General features: G+C 43.9%; 2 protein-coding genes across 3 annotated transcripts; one reads left to right on the top strand and one right to left on the bottom strand.

Moving 5' to 3' along the window:
- The first annotated feature begins 227 nt into the window (after window positions 1-227).
- Window positions 228-10,006, top strand: stk36 (serine/threonine kinase 36 (fused homolog, Drosophila)). 2 transcript variants are annotated; one of them, XM_061702344.1, is made up of 20 exons: window positions 228-560; window positions 641-781; window positions 1,164-1,241; window positions 1,318-1,448; window positions 1,529-1,778; window positions 1,855-1,948; window positions 2,017-2,198; window positions 2,275-2,423; window positions 2,508-2,613; window positions 2,691-2,822; window positions 2,894-3,070; window positions 3,153-3,244; window positions 5,537-5,600; window positions 5,695-5,805; window positions 5,872-5,946; window positions 6,295-6,406; window positions 6,487-6,613; window positions 6,741-6,918; window positions 7,295-8,221; window positions 8,322-10,006. In XM_061702344.1, exons 1-20 carry the CDS (start codon window positions 477-479, stop codon window positions 8,439-8,441), a joined length of 3,330 nt encoding a protein of 1,109 aa, XP_061558328.1. In that variant the 5' UTR covers window positions 228-476; the 3' UTR covers window positions 8,442-10,006. The 2 variants fall into 2 exon arrangements, with proteins under 2 accessions (XP_061558328.1, XP_061558327.1); XM_061702343.1 differs by having other exon boundaries at window positions 2,496-2,613.
- Window positions 10,007-10,106: 100 nt separating this feature from the next.
- Window positions 10,107-14,511, bottom strand: atf5a (activating transcription factor 5a). The gene is made up of 4 exons (XM_061702534.1): window positions 13,827-14,511; window positions 13,077-13,328; window positions 11,765-12,890; window positions 10,107-11,682 (listed from the first exon to the last, which is right to left on the bottom strand). The coding sequence occupies exons 2-4, from the start codon at window positions 13,228-13,230 to the stop codon at window positions 11,448-11,450; spliced, it is 1,515 nt and encodes a 504-aa protein (XP_061558518.1). The 5' UTR covers window positions 13,231-13,328; window positions 13,827-14,511; the 3' UTR covers window positions 10,107-11,447.
- Window positions 14,512-15,532: the final 1,021 nt, after the last annotated feature.

Raw genomic sequence — 15,532 nt, 5'->3', positions numbered from 1 at the left:
TTTGTTTACAGTTTCAGCCTGTTGCTGGGAACGCACCCTCGGTTGTTAGTCTAAGGGCTCCATATTATTAGCTGCCCATAAAAAAGCCTGATTTAATTCTCACGTAGTAACCTAAGTAAATAGTCTATAAAGGTTTATTTCGTAAAACCACGTATTGACATTTTTTATATTGTATTTTTATCTTAATTTATCAAATATGACTTTAATTGAAATTTATGTCGGTGATTTTGTGACACGGCAGTTGGACTTACACACCAGCATTTTTTTGTTTTGAATTTATAGTACTCAAGTTGTAATGACAGTGTCAACTATACAAACTACCCCCGCTAACGATAACGTCGGCTTCAGACAATATAAACTGTACTATATTATTTTTCGTGGGGTGTGGAAGATACAATACTGAATACGTTATTTCACTGACGTTTCCATCTGACCAATGACCGCAGCGAAGCGCTCTTTCACCTGTCAAGATTAAAATGAATTCGTATCACGTTTTGGAACTGGTGGGAGAGGGCTCGTTTGGTCGGGTTCATAAAGGGATGACGACATTTACAGGCCAAGTAAGTTGTCTGTCAATCGTGATTTACAACCCCCCCCCCCAGGAAAATAATGTGAGCGTTCCTTGTGTGTCCATGTCCAGGTGGTGGCTCTAAAGTTCATGCCAAAGATGGCTCGCTCAAACAAAGAGCTGCAAAGTCTAAAGAAGGAAATTGAAATCATGAGTAACCTTCAGCATCCAAACATCGTAAAACTTTTTGACAGCTTTGAAACTGAAACGGAGGTGCGTTTTGTATGTATTTCACCAAAGCAAGTTTCCCAACCTTTATTGAGCCAAGACACATATTTTACATTAGAAACAAATCTTAGCACACCACCAAACAGAAATGTCACAAAAGGTACTTTTCATACTATATAGAGTGCACTGGCCCCCTTCTCAAATTCAAACAGGGCCTATTTTACCTTCTGCCATGGAGGGGACGACCCTCGAATTGTTCTGCCTAATACCAGACGTCACTGGTGTAAATAGATTATAAAAGATACATTATTTGCATTTCATAAATAATAACGAAGTGAAAGTGGATCTTTTCCAGCAGTGGTCGGGAATGACTGCTTTCCACTTCACTTGAGCTGATCACATGCCCATAACTGATCTTTTTTAATAGGTTGTTGTTGTGACCGAGTATGCAGAGGGTCAATTGTTCCAGATTATTGAAGATGATGGGAGTTTAGCAGAAAGTCAGGTATGCGCTTCCGACACGTGGTGTATGTGGCGCGATTTCATATTTGCAACATTTGCCTCTTCTTTCGTTCTTTGAGGTTTGCGAGATTGCCTGCCAGCTTGTCTCAGCTCTGTATTATTTGCACTCCCGCCGTATTCTTCATCGAGACATGAAACCACAAAATATTCTCTTTGATAAAAACGGCGTGGTGAAACTGTGTGACTTTGGGTACGTGTACGTTTCCCGACACAACGGAAAACATGGCTGTTTTGTCATCTGCGTAGACTTGTGATGCAATTCGTTACTAGGTTTGCGAGGGCAATGAGCGTCTCCACCATGGTGCTGACTTCGATCAAGGGAACGCCCCTGTACATGTCCCCTGAGTTAGTGGCAGAGAAGCCTTACGACCACACTGCTGACCTCTGGTCACTGGGCTGCATTCTTTATGAACTCCACACCGGGGCGCCCCCCTTCTACACCAATTCCATCTTCCACCTGGTGCAGCTCATCGTGAAAGACCCCATCAAATGGCCAGACGCTATGAGCAGCACATGCATGGTACAACGCAACTACAGCTTGATTTATCCTGTCAACTTAAAGTGCACGTTGATATATTTGAATGTTTTTTGTTCAGAGTTTCCTGAAAGGTTTGTTGACCAAAGACCCTCAGAAGCGACTGTCGTGGCCAGACCTCCTGCATCATCCTTTTGTTGCTGATGGTGTTCAAGGTGTTGACAATGAAATGTTTTATGACTACATATTGTATTTAATACTTAATAGAGTGATGTGTTGGCAGTAATTCCAGACACAGATGTTTTCAGTCCTCTGACTGTCACGCCTGACCCAGACATGCTGGCACTGAAACTGAAACAAATGGCAGAAAAGACGCCACCCAACTCCGGGGAGAGCAGAATATTGAGGAAGGTCAAGGAACAGACAAGTCAAAATAACGCAAAGAAACCAGGTGACAGTGCCAAAGTGAGTACATTGTTCATCGCCCCCAAAAAACAAAAACATCACAGAAAGTTTCGACCTGATCTGGCTTCATTTACAGGATATGATTGATGAACTGGAAAGTTCTGCATTGACAGTAGCGCCCCCTAGCAATACTTCTTTAGCCTCAATTCGGTCAACTTCGAAAGCCACTCCAAGAAGTACATATCCCAAGAATCGTACTGGTGGGAGATCAAGTGTACAAAAAAGGTGATTATCAGACGTGCGTGTGTTAGCAAAGATGCTGTGTTACCGTCTTAGGCGTGCGTGCTATCTCTGCAGGGGTCCGATCAGTCAGGACTACAAACGAGAGTTCCCCTCAATAGAGGTCGGGCCACGACTAAAACTAAGGACGCCCAAGAACGACTCTGACGTCACTGCAACTATGTCTAGTTCTACAGTAAGGCCGATTAATAAATTCACGTTCTGCCAGCCGTGTGAATTGACTAGTTTGTCAATTCAAACTTGTTCTTTCAGACAGTTGACAGTGAGGAATTCTGGGAGAAGCTTGTCGAGGAGTCAGATGCAAACCGACAAAAGCAAGAACCATTGGACTACGGCGCCATTATTGTTCAACTGAAATCCACAATTTTAGTGTTTAAGCAACAGGTAATTTGAACAAAACATGAAATGACCCATTTCATTGAATCGCATTCATTGATTCTTGTTTCTCTGGTAAGCTAGGTGATGGTCTGCTAAAAAACTTGCGGTCCATTGGCCTTGCGCTGAAGGTCCTGCAGAACCTGATTCTGACCTCAGACCTTGCCGTGACGAAGCACATTGGCGGTGAACTTGGACTGCCGTGTCTCTTCGTTGACTTGGTCCACGACTGTGTGGAAAACTGCGATTTCATCGAGGTGGGAACTAGAAACATATTCTGTAACTTTCGGTCTTATTTTGATAATCAAAACATCTGTCCAACCTTTTTTACTGAGCAAGCAACCGTTGAGTCTGCCAACACTTGGAGAAATGATTGTTGTTCTGCTGGTCTACTGGGAGAAGAACCATGACGGGTTGAGAGCAGAAAATAGGTTTGATCATTCATGTTCCTTCCCATTAAGTGCTGTATATGTACAAGTGATTGTCCTACAGTTAATATAAAAAGTCTAAACACCCCTGCTAAAATGCCAGGCTTTGTGATGTGACAAAACTGAGACCAAGATAAATAATTCCAAACTTTATCCACCATGTAATGTGACCTATAACCTGTACAACTCAATAGTTGTTTTTCTTTTTAAATGATCAATTTAATTTTCACGAGGGGAAGTCAAAACAAACAACTGAAAGAATGAGGTTGCACAAGTGTGCACACCCTCTTATAACCAGTGTTGGCACAGTTACCTTGAAAAAGCAACTAAGTTACTTTGCTGCTTACTTGAGCTTAAATGTAACTTAGTTACTTTACTGATTATTTTATTTCAAAAGTAAATAAGTTCGATGAATAAGCAACTTTTTTAGTTACTTTTAGCAGCTGCCAAGAGACAGGAATATCACTTATCCACAGTACAAAAAGAGAATTAGCTTAACTGCCCATTACTTGCTAATACACGCCACAAAAGTCACAGAATGACGTCATCAACCTGAACCAATAACTGAAATATTAGTGTAGTTGAAGCCACATTAAATGAGCTACTTATAATTACAGGAAGCCACAATACATTGCACGCTTAACGCACCAGTAAATCTATTCTTAATGTGTCAATAAAAAAAGTAACAACAATCAAATACACTTTGGACGAAGGAAAATAAAAATAGTGTGGCGACAGTGAAGCCGTGCATTTCTTTGCGCTTTTGTATTTAGTGCACCTTCGCTGTGGATGGATTGCGTGATAACCAATGAGCTCCCAGTCATTTTCCTCAATACGCCAGCCTCTCGCCCAGAGTGAGCTGGGATAGGCTCCACCACGCCTGCGATGCTACTGATGATCAGCGGTATGCAAAATCAGAATCATCTTTATTTGCCAAGTATGTCCGAAAACACACAAGGAATTTGTCTCCGGTAGTCGGAGCCGCTCGAGTACGACAGCAGACGGTCAATGGACAGAGAACGCTTTGGAGACAGAAGGACCGTTGACAAAAAACAGTCACTGAGCAGCAAAGGGTTGCTAGTTATCTGGTAATGCCGGAACTTTTTCTTTTTTTTTTGACAAATGTGCAAAAAGATGCAGAGTTCGATGGATGGATGAACATTAGAAGAGAAGTGGTCTGCCAGTTTCGTGAAATGCTATTGGACAGATGGGCTGCTGCTTCTTCAAGTCATAAGCCACAAATGAATTGCTTGTTTGGAATCATTGTTGACTCAATAGGAAGTATCATTGGTTTGATCATTGATTGATAGCTGTAATCGGATTACTTTCCTGGATTCAGTAATTCATTCCATTCCTCGTTGCTCAAAATGGCGGCCATTTTGGAGTCACGCATTAACCGCATCACTGCTTGTAACTAACCAATCACATTGAAACTCATGTTAAATGGGAGTCAGCTCACACCAACCACCATTTCAAGTGCCTCTGATTACATCAAATAAAGTTCAGTTGTTCTAGTAGACCGAAAGAACGAGCGGCCGAAATGAGTTTCCTCCGCAGGGTGTCCGGGCTGTCCCTTAGAGAAAGGGCGACAAGCTCGGTCATCCGGGAGGAGCTCGCCGCTCCTCCGCATCGAGAGGAGCCGGATGAGGTGGCCGGGGCATCTGATTCAGATGCCTCCCCGGTGAGGTGTTCCGGGCACGAGACCCCGGGGACGACCCAGGATACGCCAGAGAGTCTCTCGGCTTGCCTGGGAACGCCTCGGGATCCCCCCGGAAGAGATGGATGAAGTGGCTGAGGAGAGGGAAGTCTGGGCGTCCGTGCTGATGCTGCTGCCCCCGCAGGTCGGTTGACCTCGGATAAGCGGTAGAAAATGGATGGATGGATCCTCGTAGGCTTTTCCTGACATTTTTTTCTTCTTCGAGCAAAAGCCTGAAGGTTTTGTGCTAACGCTAACTGCTATTTCTAACTTTTTATGAATGCCTCGCCCTTGTCTAAGGCTCCAGGAGTAGCTGAAGAAAAACAGGCCCAAAGCATGATGCTGCCACCGCCACGCTTCACTGTAGGTAGGGTGTTCTCTTGGCGACAAGCAATGTCGTGTTTCCAAAAACCTTCTGGAATTATGACCAAAAAGTCCAGTCTTGGTTTGATCAGACTACAACACATTGGGAAATTTAGTGGAAAAAGTTGTGAAATGATTATCTTTGTCTCATATTTTTGATATACATTTTTTTTAACAGGGTTGTGTAGACTTTTATATCCACTGTACATGAGCTCATTCATTGTTTCTGCACGAAGGCCTGAACAATTCATCGAGCCGTTCCTGACAATTCTTAATCAAGCAGACCTCGATCCCTTAGCTGTAAGTACCCAATAAAATAATCAAAACAGCAAAGAGACGAACAGTTGTCTTGCATTTCTCTGTACGCGGTTGATTGTTATCTTTCTGCCTCTAGCCTCTGGCTGCGAGTATTTTATCTCTGTTTCGTCAACGCGATGTTGCTGTTAACGCTGATGTCAACAGGCTCAGCTCCTTGCTGAAAGAACTTGTCTCTGGTCCACATCAGGTACGCAATCTTTTTACCGCGATGGATTTTTGGTTTGTCTAACTGGCACTTTTTCTACCTCGCCAGCGCCAACTTCCACTGCCACCTGGCTGGGGACTCTGCGACGGCCTCCTCTCTTTACTACTACACGCTCTCTCTGAGGTCAGCCGATAAATAGTGTTTTCTTAGATGCCATCGAGAGAAATAGTCGTGAATGACTAAATAAGACTTGGCCCCAGTCAGCCGTAGCAAAATCCCTCTTCATTTCCAATGACGATCAAAATGAATAGGGATCAACCACAAGTGACCCAAAGATAACATGAAGTCAAAACTCTCTGAAAATGTGCACCTATTCATTTTCAACCTGTAATGCTATCCAGTGCAAGATGGCCGAGATAGCGGGGATTAAACATCAAATGTGTACACGTTTTAATGATAGATTGGGTGTCGTTTTTGGGAAACATTTGCTTGTAAAACTCTCTTCATCGTCCCTTTTTGACTTCCGCGCAGCACGATGATGGCTCTTCATGTTGGGATCCGCTCACTTTTCATCACATTTGGGAAGGCATTGGCACCGCATTGGCGAGGACAAAGCCAGACATGGACTTCTGTTCCACAAATGGTAAACACACGTGATTCATTCAACAACAAACGACCCTCTACTTGAAAATACTGTACTCATTGTCCATGTTCTTCTTTCAGGACTGCATTTTCTTATGCATGTCTCATTGTTGGTCTTCTCCAAGGATCCATATTCCTATATTTCCCTGTTTTCTGAGAGCAAATCCACATTTTTACACACTCTTGCCTGGCTGCTGAGCTCCGAATGGTTGGTGTTGATGACTTTGTTCAGATTTCTTGTTAAAGTTTCATTTTTGCCGGGAGTAGAGCATCACGAAAAGTCAAAGGTGACCTGTCCTATTTCTCCCCCCCCCCCCCCCCCCCACTCCCCACAGTTCTATATTTGCTGAAGGCCATTCAGGTACATTTGAGGAGGGTTTGAGTCGCGAGAGCTTGGTCGTGTTGAGCTGTCACTTCCTGTGCCTTCCATTTGCTCTGGACTTGAATTCACACAGCACTTCTCGGATATTGCACTTGTACGACAGCTGTAATGTTGTTCAAGGGCTTCTGCAGGTTAGTATGTCCTGATGCTCTCACAAAACAACAACGAACATTACAATACAAATCTTCAAATGAGAACATAATATTTCATATCATTAGGGACATATCAACCCTTTAAGACAATTGCAATATATTGCTTTACCACAAGGAATATCGGGACCATTTTGGATCTCCCTGACGGTTCATTGAGGCAATGCGCTGATACAGAGATGCTCAATTAGGACTTTGCTGACTGTTGGAGCAAACATAATTCAGTGATGCAACAAAGGATAACATTTGCACACACACACACACAAATCACATCGAGCATATTATTGTGTCTGTTATTTTGAGTCTTCTGTTTGATCTGTTGATTTTGATGTCTGTTTTCTATTTCATTCTTTGGCAGGTGATTCAAACGCTTCCTGTTTCATTAGCGGAGCTGCCACTGTCACTCCTGCGCCGCTTGTTGCTGCGCGACCGTCAGCGTCTTGTTTCCCGCCTCAGCACAGCTGCTCGTGGCTTTTTCTCTGCACCGGCGCTCACTCCATCGGGTCAGCAGGCACCGAGTAGAACCGCCGGATCTTTGCTGTCTGATTTGCTGCAGCCGGATGAGCTGGGGGACTCTGCTGTAGAACTCCTCTCTCTGTTATACCTCGTCAGCCGTTTTTGCCCTAACTCCGGTCGCCTCCGGCTTCACCTTGAATCTTCTGTGTTGCACCAGGCGCTCACGCACTCTTATGACCCGATCAAGGCTGCCACGTGCAAGGTTTTGGGAAACCTGTACCCATTGTGGTCTTCCAAAATTCCCACTTTACAACTTAACATTTTTAAAGGCATGATAGGGCTTCTTGAGGATTCTAATGTGCATGTGCGGCGGGCGGCTTGCTTGTCAGTTGGGAAATGGTTGGGTTATATTGCACTGGAGGTGAACACAAGAAGGCCCGATGGAAATTTAGCCAATACTGCAGACTGCTTAAGAGCGAAGGGCATCGACGATGATACGCGCAAGCGTTCGAGCAGTGAGAGGGGTGTCGCCGTGGTGACAATAGTGAACGAGTTAGCTGACGATGAGATGAGACAGTGGCTTGCAGAAGCCAGACTGACGGGGGCCACCCTGGCATCCTTGACCTCTGACCCTGATGACCGCACTCGTCTCCACGCCTGTGCGGCTCTGGGAAACCTGCTACACGTTGAAGGCGCCGTACCTGGGCTGCTGGAAGAAGACGTGTCCAGATTTCTCCTGAGAGCCGCGTGCACAGATTCCCACAATGTCGTGAGAGAAGCCGCCATTGCAACTTTAAGTTTGTACGCCCAGCAGAAGGCAATAAGACAGGTAATGAATGACTAGGAAGGCAAGTTTTCAATGTCATTTTTTTCATGCTCACTACATATTGTGTCTGATTGTATCTTTTTTTTTTAAATTTATTTTTAAGCTTTTAGTATCACTGGATGCCAGACAGAAACTACTTCAGGCCCAGCGTGCACCTCTACAATGTGACTATCTTCCTCTTATTAGACAGCTCCAGACAGATGAGACTGATAAGAATTCATAATACTTTTAGTGAGTTACCTTTGTTGTGTCTGCCAGAAAAAGACAAAATCAAGCATATTGCAATGCTTGCAATGCACTAATAATATCACTACTAAAAATCTTTTTAGTCTCGAAAAAATAATTCTTGTCTCAAATATATGTATATAGGTTTATGAATGTTGCTAAAAGAATGACAGCAAATCAGGTAAATATACAGTATCTAAGATCCGAAATGAACAAATGTTGCAAATGTTTAATAAGAAAAAACAAAAAAAAACAAAGGTCTCATTCGCCAAGTAAGATTCAAAGGGCTATATATAGTAAATGTGAAAGAAGAACAAAATGTTTATGATTTATATTTGGTGATACAGCACGGTGATCGACTCGTTCGCTCACATATGTCAAACTCAGGCCCGGGGGCCAAATTTGGCCCACCAGGTCATTATATCAAACGTGTATTAGAACTGGCCCGCCAGTAAATAGCACATGCGCCACTAATATTACAAATCCCAGAATACTTTGCTAGTGCGTCGGCCCATCGGTCTCGACCGGCGAGCGCCCCTTCCCGTTCTGTTGCAGTCGTTAGCAACTATGCTACCGGTCTCCTCGAGCCAATTTACACTTCCCCTTCCCAAAAATGGCCAAACGAAAGATGGCAAAGGGTTCGCTTCCAAGACAGGTGGGAGGCAGATTGTCTGTTGACTAAAGTAAAAGACAGACCGTGTTGTCGTGTGTGGAGCAACGTGGCTGGAACAAAGAATAGAACATCATCGAATTCAGTTTTTTTTTTTTTTTTTTTTTTTTTTTATGCCCTTTATCAACTCCTAGGCAGGGAACGTTAAAAGTTTGAAGTTTGGATTTTTATTGAAGGACATTCTTATTTTTGGGGGGGTTGTTTTGTTGTTGGCCTTTGAAAAAAGATTTCCATCCAAAAGAAAGGCCGTCGGAGATAGATAAATAGACAGAAGAATCCATGTTATCTATTGAAATACAAAACAACAAACAAATACCACTGATGTCTTTTATCGCAAATTTGATGTCTCGTGTTTATAATATTAAAGTTTGTTTATTCCAGATTCAGCGTTTAAGCAAAATTTTAGTTTGTTCTCATGATAAACTTTAACGCTACATTTCTGCAGAAAAGGGAAACATGCACATCGCAGTGATTTTTCATTAAATATTGAGTTTGGCCCGCGACGTTATCCCAATTTTTCCTTTTGGCCCACCGCGAATTCGCGTTTGACACCCCTGGGTTAGCTCATCTGCCTAACAGTTCTGAAAAACCCGGCCTCGCCTGTGTAGAGTTTGCATGTTCTCCCCGTGCCTGCGTGGCTTTTCTCCGGGCACTTCGGTTTCCTCCCACATCCCCAAAACATTGAAGACTCTAAATTGAGTGTGAATGCTTGTTTGTTTCTATGTGCCCTGCGATTGGCTGGCGACCAGTCCAAGGTAAAGTAGGTTTTCGGAAGGTTCGCCACACGAAATGACTGAAACATCAGCTCACTGTATCGGATCCTCGTAGGCTGGCTTTCAACAGCCTGACTGTAGATGTTTTTCTTCTCCCCCAAAATAATACTTTTTTTAATAAAATGCACAAATGTTTTTAATGTGATCATTCTTATTTTTGGAATTCTTGTGAATGTAACCTTGTAACCGATTCAGCTTTTAAAAAGCACACGCAGAGGACTTGCAATGCCACACTTTTATTTTCAACAGAAAAAAAAATCAATAATAGAAAACTACACTGATTTGATCATGAAATGGAATTTAAATAAGAACATTTTTGATCTAATATCGTATCACGTTGGCCACGACACAGCAAGGACGCACAAGCTATGGGCTTTTGTGGAATTGAATAAATAATATCCAAGCTTATATTCAAGATTGTCTTTAAATAAATGCATAGGAAAATATGCCCAGTAAGAATCTATTCTGCCAGCAGTGGAAATCAAAATTACGCATGCAGGCTCATTGTTAACAAGGCTTTTCTCATTTAATTTGCTACAAAGCGAGGACTATTACGCTCTATTCGCTTAACATATAAAAGTTTGTATAAATTAGTGCAGATTAGCCTGAGGCTCATGAGACATATTGCGTTAATAAGAATCCTGATTCATCCCAAAATGTACCTTTTTTTTCTTTCAGAAAGACATGCAGCAAAAATGTAGTTACAATATGTCACAAAAAAGGCTTATGTGGAACATCTTTAAGGTTACATGTAAGACGCATGAATATTTTCCTCGTCTGTCACGGAGCATCAAAGGGCAATATGATTTATTGGAGAGCAAATTGTATATCCTGAGCTGCGTGAATATACTGGATTATTTGTGATATGATTGAGGGGGGGATGCCATATATATCAACAATCATAAAATTACAAAAATACAAATCAAACCAAAGTGTAACAGACACGGGAAAATGTACCTGCTCTGAACAATAAAATGTTATTCAGTTAGTGCTGCCTTAAAGCTGAAATCAATAAGTGCCCTCTAACATTTGAAAACAATATTATTTAGAATAAAACACTGCAATAAAATCAAACATATGTATTAATATGAAACATAAAAAAAGTATACTACATTTTCTGGGGTTAAAACGATGAATCGTATCATTCAGGTCAATTCATATTCCAAAACAATTACTCTTGTTTAAAATATTGATAGGAAGACAACATTTAAAAAAAAAAAACTTAAAAAAAACATTTAAGTTTGAATGAATAAATTGAGGCATTCAGCTTTTCTACAGAAAATCGTTGAAAAGGAAATTGAACAGGAAGAAAAAGATTGACATCAATTCTAATGTAAGGCCAGTAAAATCTTAAACTCGCATCATCAACGTTTGGTTGTTGTTTTTTCAAATAAGTACGAGTCACACGGCATGAAGACGATTGTCATTACAGCATTGCTGGCTGGCCTCAAGAGGCGGAGTGTGACAGCAACGTTACTACCATTGCCTTGTTTTGTCATGACCAAAACACACGTTCATCATTAAAGAAAGGAAAAGAAAAGCAAAATTGTATCCCGGACAATCAAAATGACACTGAAAGCTTCACAACTTCCCTGCTCTGACTTTGGGGTTGTCCTGTTGTGTCCTGCTTTAGCCTTTGGCTTCTGGCCTTGTAAACTTCGATCAGGAGGTCTTTGACGTACTGGATTTCACGCTCCACAGACTCCGCCTTGTCCCGTAGCTCACGGTTCCTCCCTTCCAGGCAATGCAGCTGTTCTTCCAAAGAATCTAATTCTGCCCTTTTTCTTTGGCGATACCTGCATCGAGAAAATGAAAGATGACACCCGCAGCAAATCCTTGCCCAGAATTGTACTTGTTCAAGAAGAATCTGTAGTTTACCTGTGAGCAGCTGTTTTGTTCTGATCTCTCTTCTTCTGTTTGCGCTCTCCTCTGCCTTCTGCGGGAATGACATCAAATTGGTATTTGACAGCACAGTGGTCTTCCTTCAACCTGCAAGATTCCAAGTTCAGACTGTCCCTTGCCATCACAAGACACTCTGGACCCGGATCCTCCAGGAAATTACAGTGCAAGTCATGCTGCCCTATCTGCAGATTCTCCGCTTTGACCTGCTCGGTGAAGAAGCTATGATAGGCCTCAGACTGGGGTGTTCCAGAAAGATAACAACTTTCACTGCTCTGGGCTTTCCAAGAAACTGTCGCTTTTGTCACCTCCACACCAGCTTTGATGCTGGTGAGCACCTCGCTGTTAGCGGTGCCGCCACTCACCTCTCTCATGCTATACATCAACAGATCTTCTTTCTTTGGCGAGTCGTCAAGCGATGCGCCAAAATGGCATCCGCCTGCGGCGGCGGCCTTTGCGTTGTGACCGAAGCAGCAGTTTTTCTCGTCTCTGGCGAGAACGGCGCATTTTCGGAGCTCGCCCGCACTGCCCAGACAGTAGCCTTTGCCGACTAACTGCTCCTCTTCCACACAGCAATAAGTGAGTGCCGAGTTACCTGAGTTGCTTGCTTTGGAACTTGAACTGTTGTCATAACTGTCACTTAACCTCACCGTGTCCGGGATTCTTTTCCTAACGCACGGGCTGGGGCGACCGCAGCTATACGGGGTGTGCCTGGGAATTTTAGATCGCGCGACAGGCCCGCCGCACACGCCGAGCAAGTCCAGTTCTCCGCTCGCCAGAGTGAGAAGAAACGGGCTGGATTCCGATTGGCTGGGTGCGGAGTACGATGCGTAGGGCGGTTGACCGAACGGCTGAGGACCCCGGTCGCATTTCCCCGGCCTCGGACCTTTCTCCGGCAGTGGCTCAGACAGGAAGTAGTCTTCCAGTTGGGCGAGTTCCTCTTGCAGCAGAGAGGTCATAACCTCTAAGTCAGAGGGCACATGGATATCATTGTGAAGGGGCGACGGGGGGAGAGAGGCATCGGTGGAGGTAGGAGGGGAGGGAGGGTTCGGGAGGTACGAGGAGAAGTCCACTTCTTCCGTCATCCAGTCGGTGAGACCATCACCTGTTGACAAACGATCGTATTAAAAATAATAATTGCCGATGTAAATATGCCCTAAATATTCTGTAAAAATACAGCAAAGTTTTTGGGAGCCATGTTACTTACTATCTGGCAAGGAAGTATGCGCTGCAGTGCCAAGCCCACCTGAGATGTGGCAAAATATAAAAAAGCTCACTTAGTGCAACTCACCAATTAAGTGCTGACTCCCCTCTGACACCTCCCCCCTGCACCCCTGCGATTGGCTGCGGTTAGCCTGTGGGTGAGAGAGAGCGAGGGGGTCTGCCTGGCACGCAAGAAGCGTATTCCAAACAGGAGCCGGTGTCGCTATCATCATTCTGTCCATCGGCGCTTCGGTTCAGTCCGAGTCGGAGCATGCGCTGGGGGCAGTCGCGGTCAGACAGCTGGGCCTCAGAGAGCAGGGCTGGGTGGGCATAGTGAAACCTGGAGGAGGAGGGCGAGAGACCGAAAACGGTGTTGAGAAATGGGTGCGGATGCAAAAAGGCGTGATGCAGGTGCAATTTGAGAGCAACGGAGCAGTGTCCCGTGGGCATCCTAAAGCCACTTGGGAACTAGGAGGCTGTCAAGGGCCTAATGGTTGGTTGCCCAGGAGCTCCCTGTGAGTGAGCAACTCGCACGAAGAGCGAGATGATCTTTTTAAATTGGATTAAAGCCGCTCGTTCGTCATTTCAAATTAATCAATTAAGCATTTTAGCAGTTGAAATGACAACAGCGTTTTAGCTAAAAGTGTGGGGGGGGGGGGGGGGGAATTCATACGATTCCATTTATATATGTATATATATATATATATATATATATAAAATGTACTTATATTACATTGACAAAAAGCAAAGTAAACTATATGAAGCAACGTAACGTGAGAGGAGCGCATATGATAAAAAGTTTCACAATGACAAATCAGATAAAGTGAGCGTTACTTACTCCATTCTTGCAGAGAAATAGTATAGAGAGCTTGGGAGTGCGTTGCCAAAGCAAAGCACGGCGTCTTCTCGGTTACAACTTCTTGTACAAGTCAAAAAGCCATCGTGCCAGCTCGGCGCAGACGACGACGTGGTGCGGTACTTGCAGCGTGGCGGGCGAGTAGTAAACTGAGCAACAAGCATCTTAGTGAGAAGCATCATGGACACTTTCACCTAGCAACCAATGACATCACCGCTACTGAGCTCGGTATCCCTCCGCCTCCGCCGCGTCCCGTACGAGCTCAACCGTCCAATTACGTGTGGCTTTTCGCCAAACTAACACGAGCAGCTTATTGAATGCTACATCAAATAAACCACATTTTAGTACGTCAGTAAAATATACAAGCTGTCGAGGCAGACGTCATTGACTCATTTTAGTGTTAAAAGTCGGGCAGTGGGACCTACGTTACATCAATCACGTCGTCATTGCGAGACCAAATGTATCGAGATTGGACAGTTTATTCATTTCTTTTTTTTATTCATGTTGTATATTTCCTCTCTTTTTCCGACGGAGGATTGTTGCTATGTTGTGTGTTCACCTCCACTTCCGGGAAACAATCCTCGCGAGAACCCAACCGCATTTTACCCATTAACGCCCGGTGTTATTGTTTTAAAGCAGCCGTCATCGCTTGAAACTGGCCCAACACTTTATCGATGTGTATGAAGTGGGCTAGCTGTTGCATCGCTATTGCATCAGTGGTCCGTACTGGGCGTCTATTGGCCGCGCGTGGCCAAGCTGCCGCACCGTGATTGGTTGGAGCGGTCCGTGTATGGATTGGGATTGGTCGTCGGTAGGCAAGGAGAAGGCGCACACTGTGTTTTTTTTGTATCTTCCTGCGGGTGCAGCGGGTGCACACACGGTGCACATGGTACACGTAAACAAATCCGCGGTGCAGATTTTTGATCCAGTCAGAGCTTCCACTTGTTGATGTTTACTTAGAAGAACCAATCAGAAAAGCCCCGCAAATTGAGTAACATATTTTATATATTAGCGTAGCCTTTTGCTGCAATGGAATCTAGCGTTATCTACTATAGCGCGCTTTCATATGAACTATTGTTATTTGGATTATTTACATCACAGTTGCTGTATATATGTTGTTTCATCCATCATTGAGGTGAACTGATCAGATTCATTTACATGATAATCTTCATCAACAATAACATGTATGTATTATTTGCCATACCGAGTGCACTAAAAGTGACAATGATGCGAGAGCTATTTGTTTTCAGCAAATCCCCCGCTTTTCCTCTGTTGCTATAGTAATAGTGGACACTGCCCCTATTATCGACTTGTTTTCCGGTTGCTGTTGCCATGGGATTTGCATTCCTCGCCCGGCATGGTGTTTGTCTTCCACCTCGCCACTGTTTCCGCTCCTCCCCGCCCAAGCAAGCATTTGCTGAGTTGCATCGTCAGGTGGAGTTGCAATTGTCAGGTTGCCAAAACCAATGGGCCTTTCCACCCATCTTTGCGGCAATCACATCGGCAGGAAGCATTTTGCTGTCAGTTACTCTGGCATGTCTATGTATTGATTACAGTTAAGCAAATTGAGTTGTCTCACTTGAGTCGATGATCCACCGCGGCTTGGCAGAATGAAACATGCCTTTTTGAATACAGATGGAGTTGGGAGTTGTTTTTGTTTGGCAGAATTAGATGCATGTCTTGACATC

The sequence above is a fragment of the Phycodurus eques genome, chromosome 17, assembly GCF_024500275.1.
Source record: "Phycodurus eques isolate BA_2022a chromosome 17, UOR_Pequ_1.1, whole genome shotgun sequence".
Lineage (NCBI taxonomy): Eukaryota > Metazoa > Chordata > Actinopteri > Syngnathiformes > Syngnathidae > Phycodurus > Phycodurus eques.
Note: the sequence above shows the minus strand (reverse complement) of the source record. Positions and strands in the feature narration are given on the sequence as shown.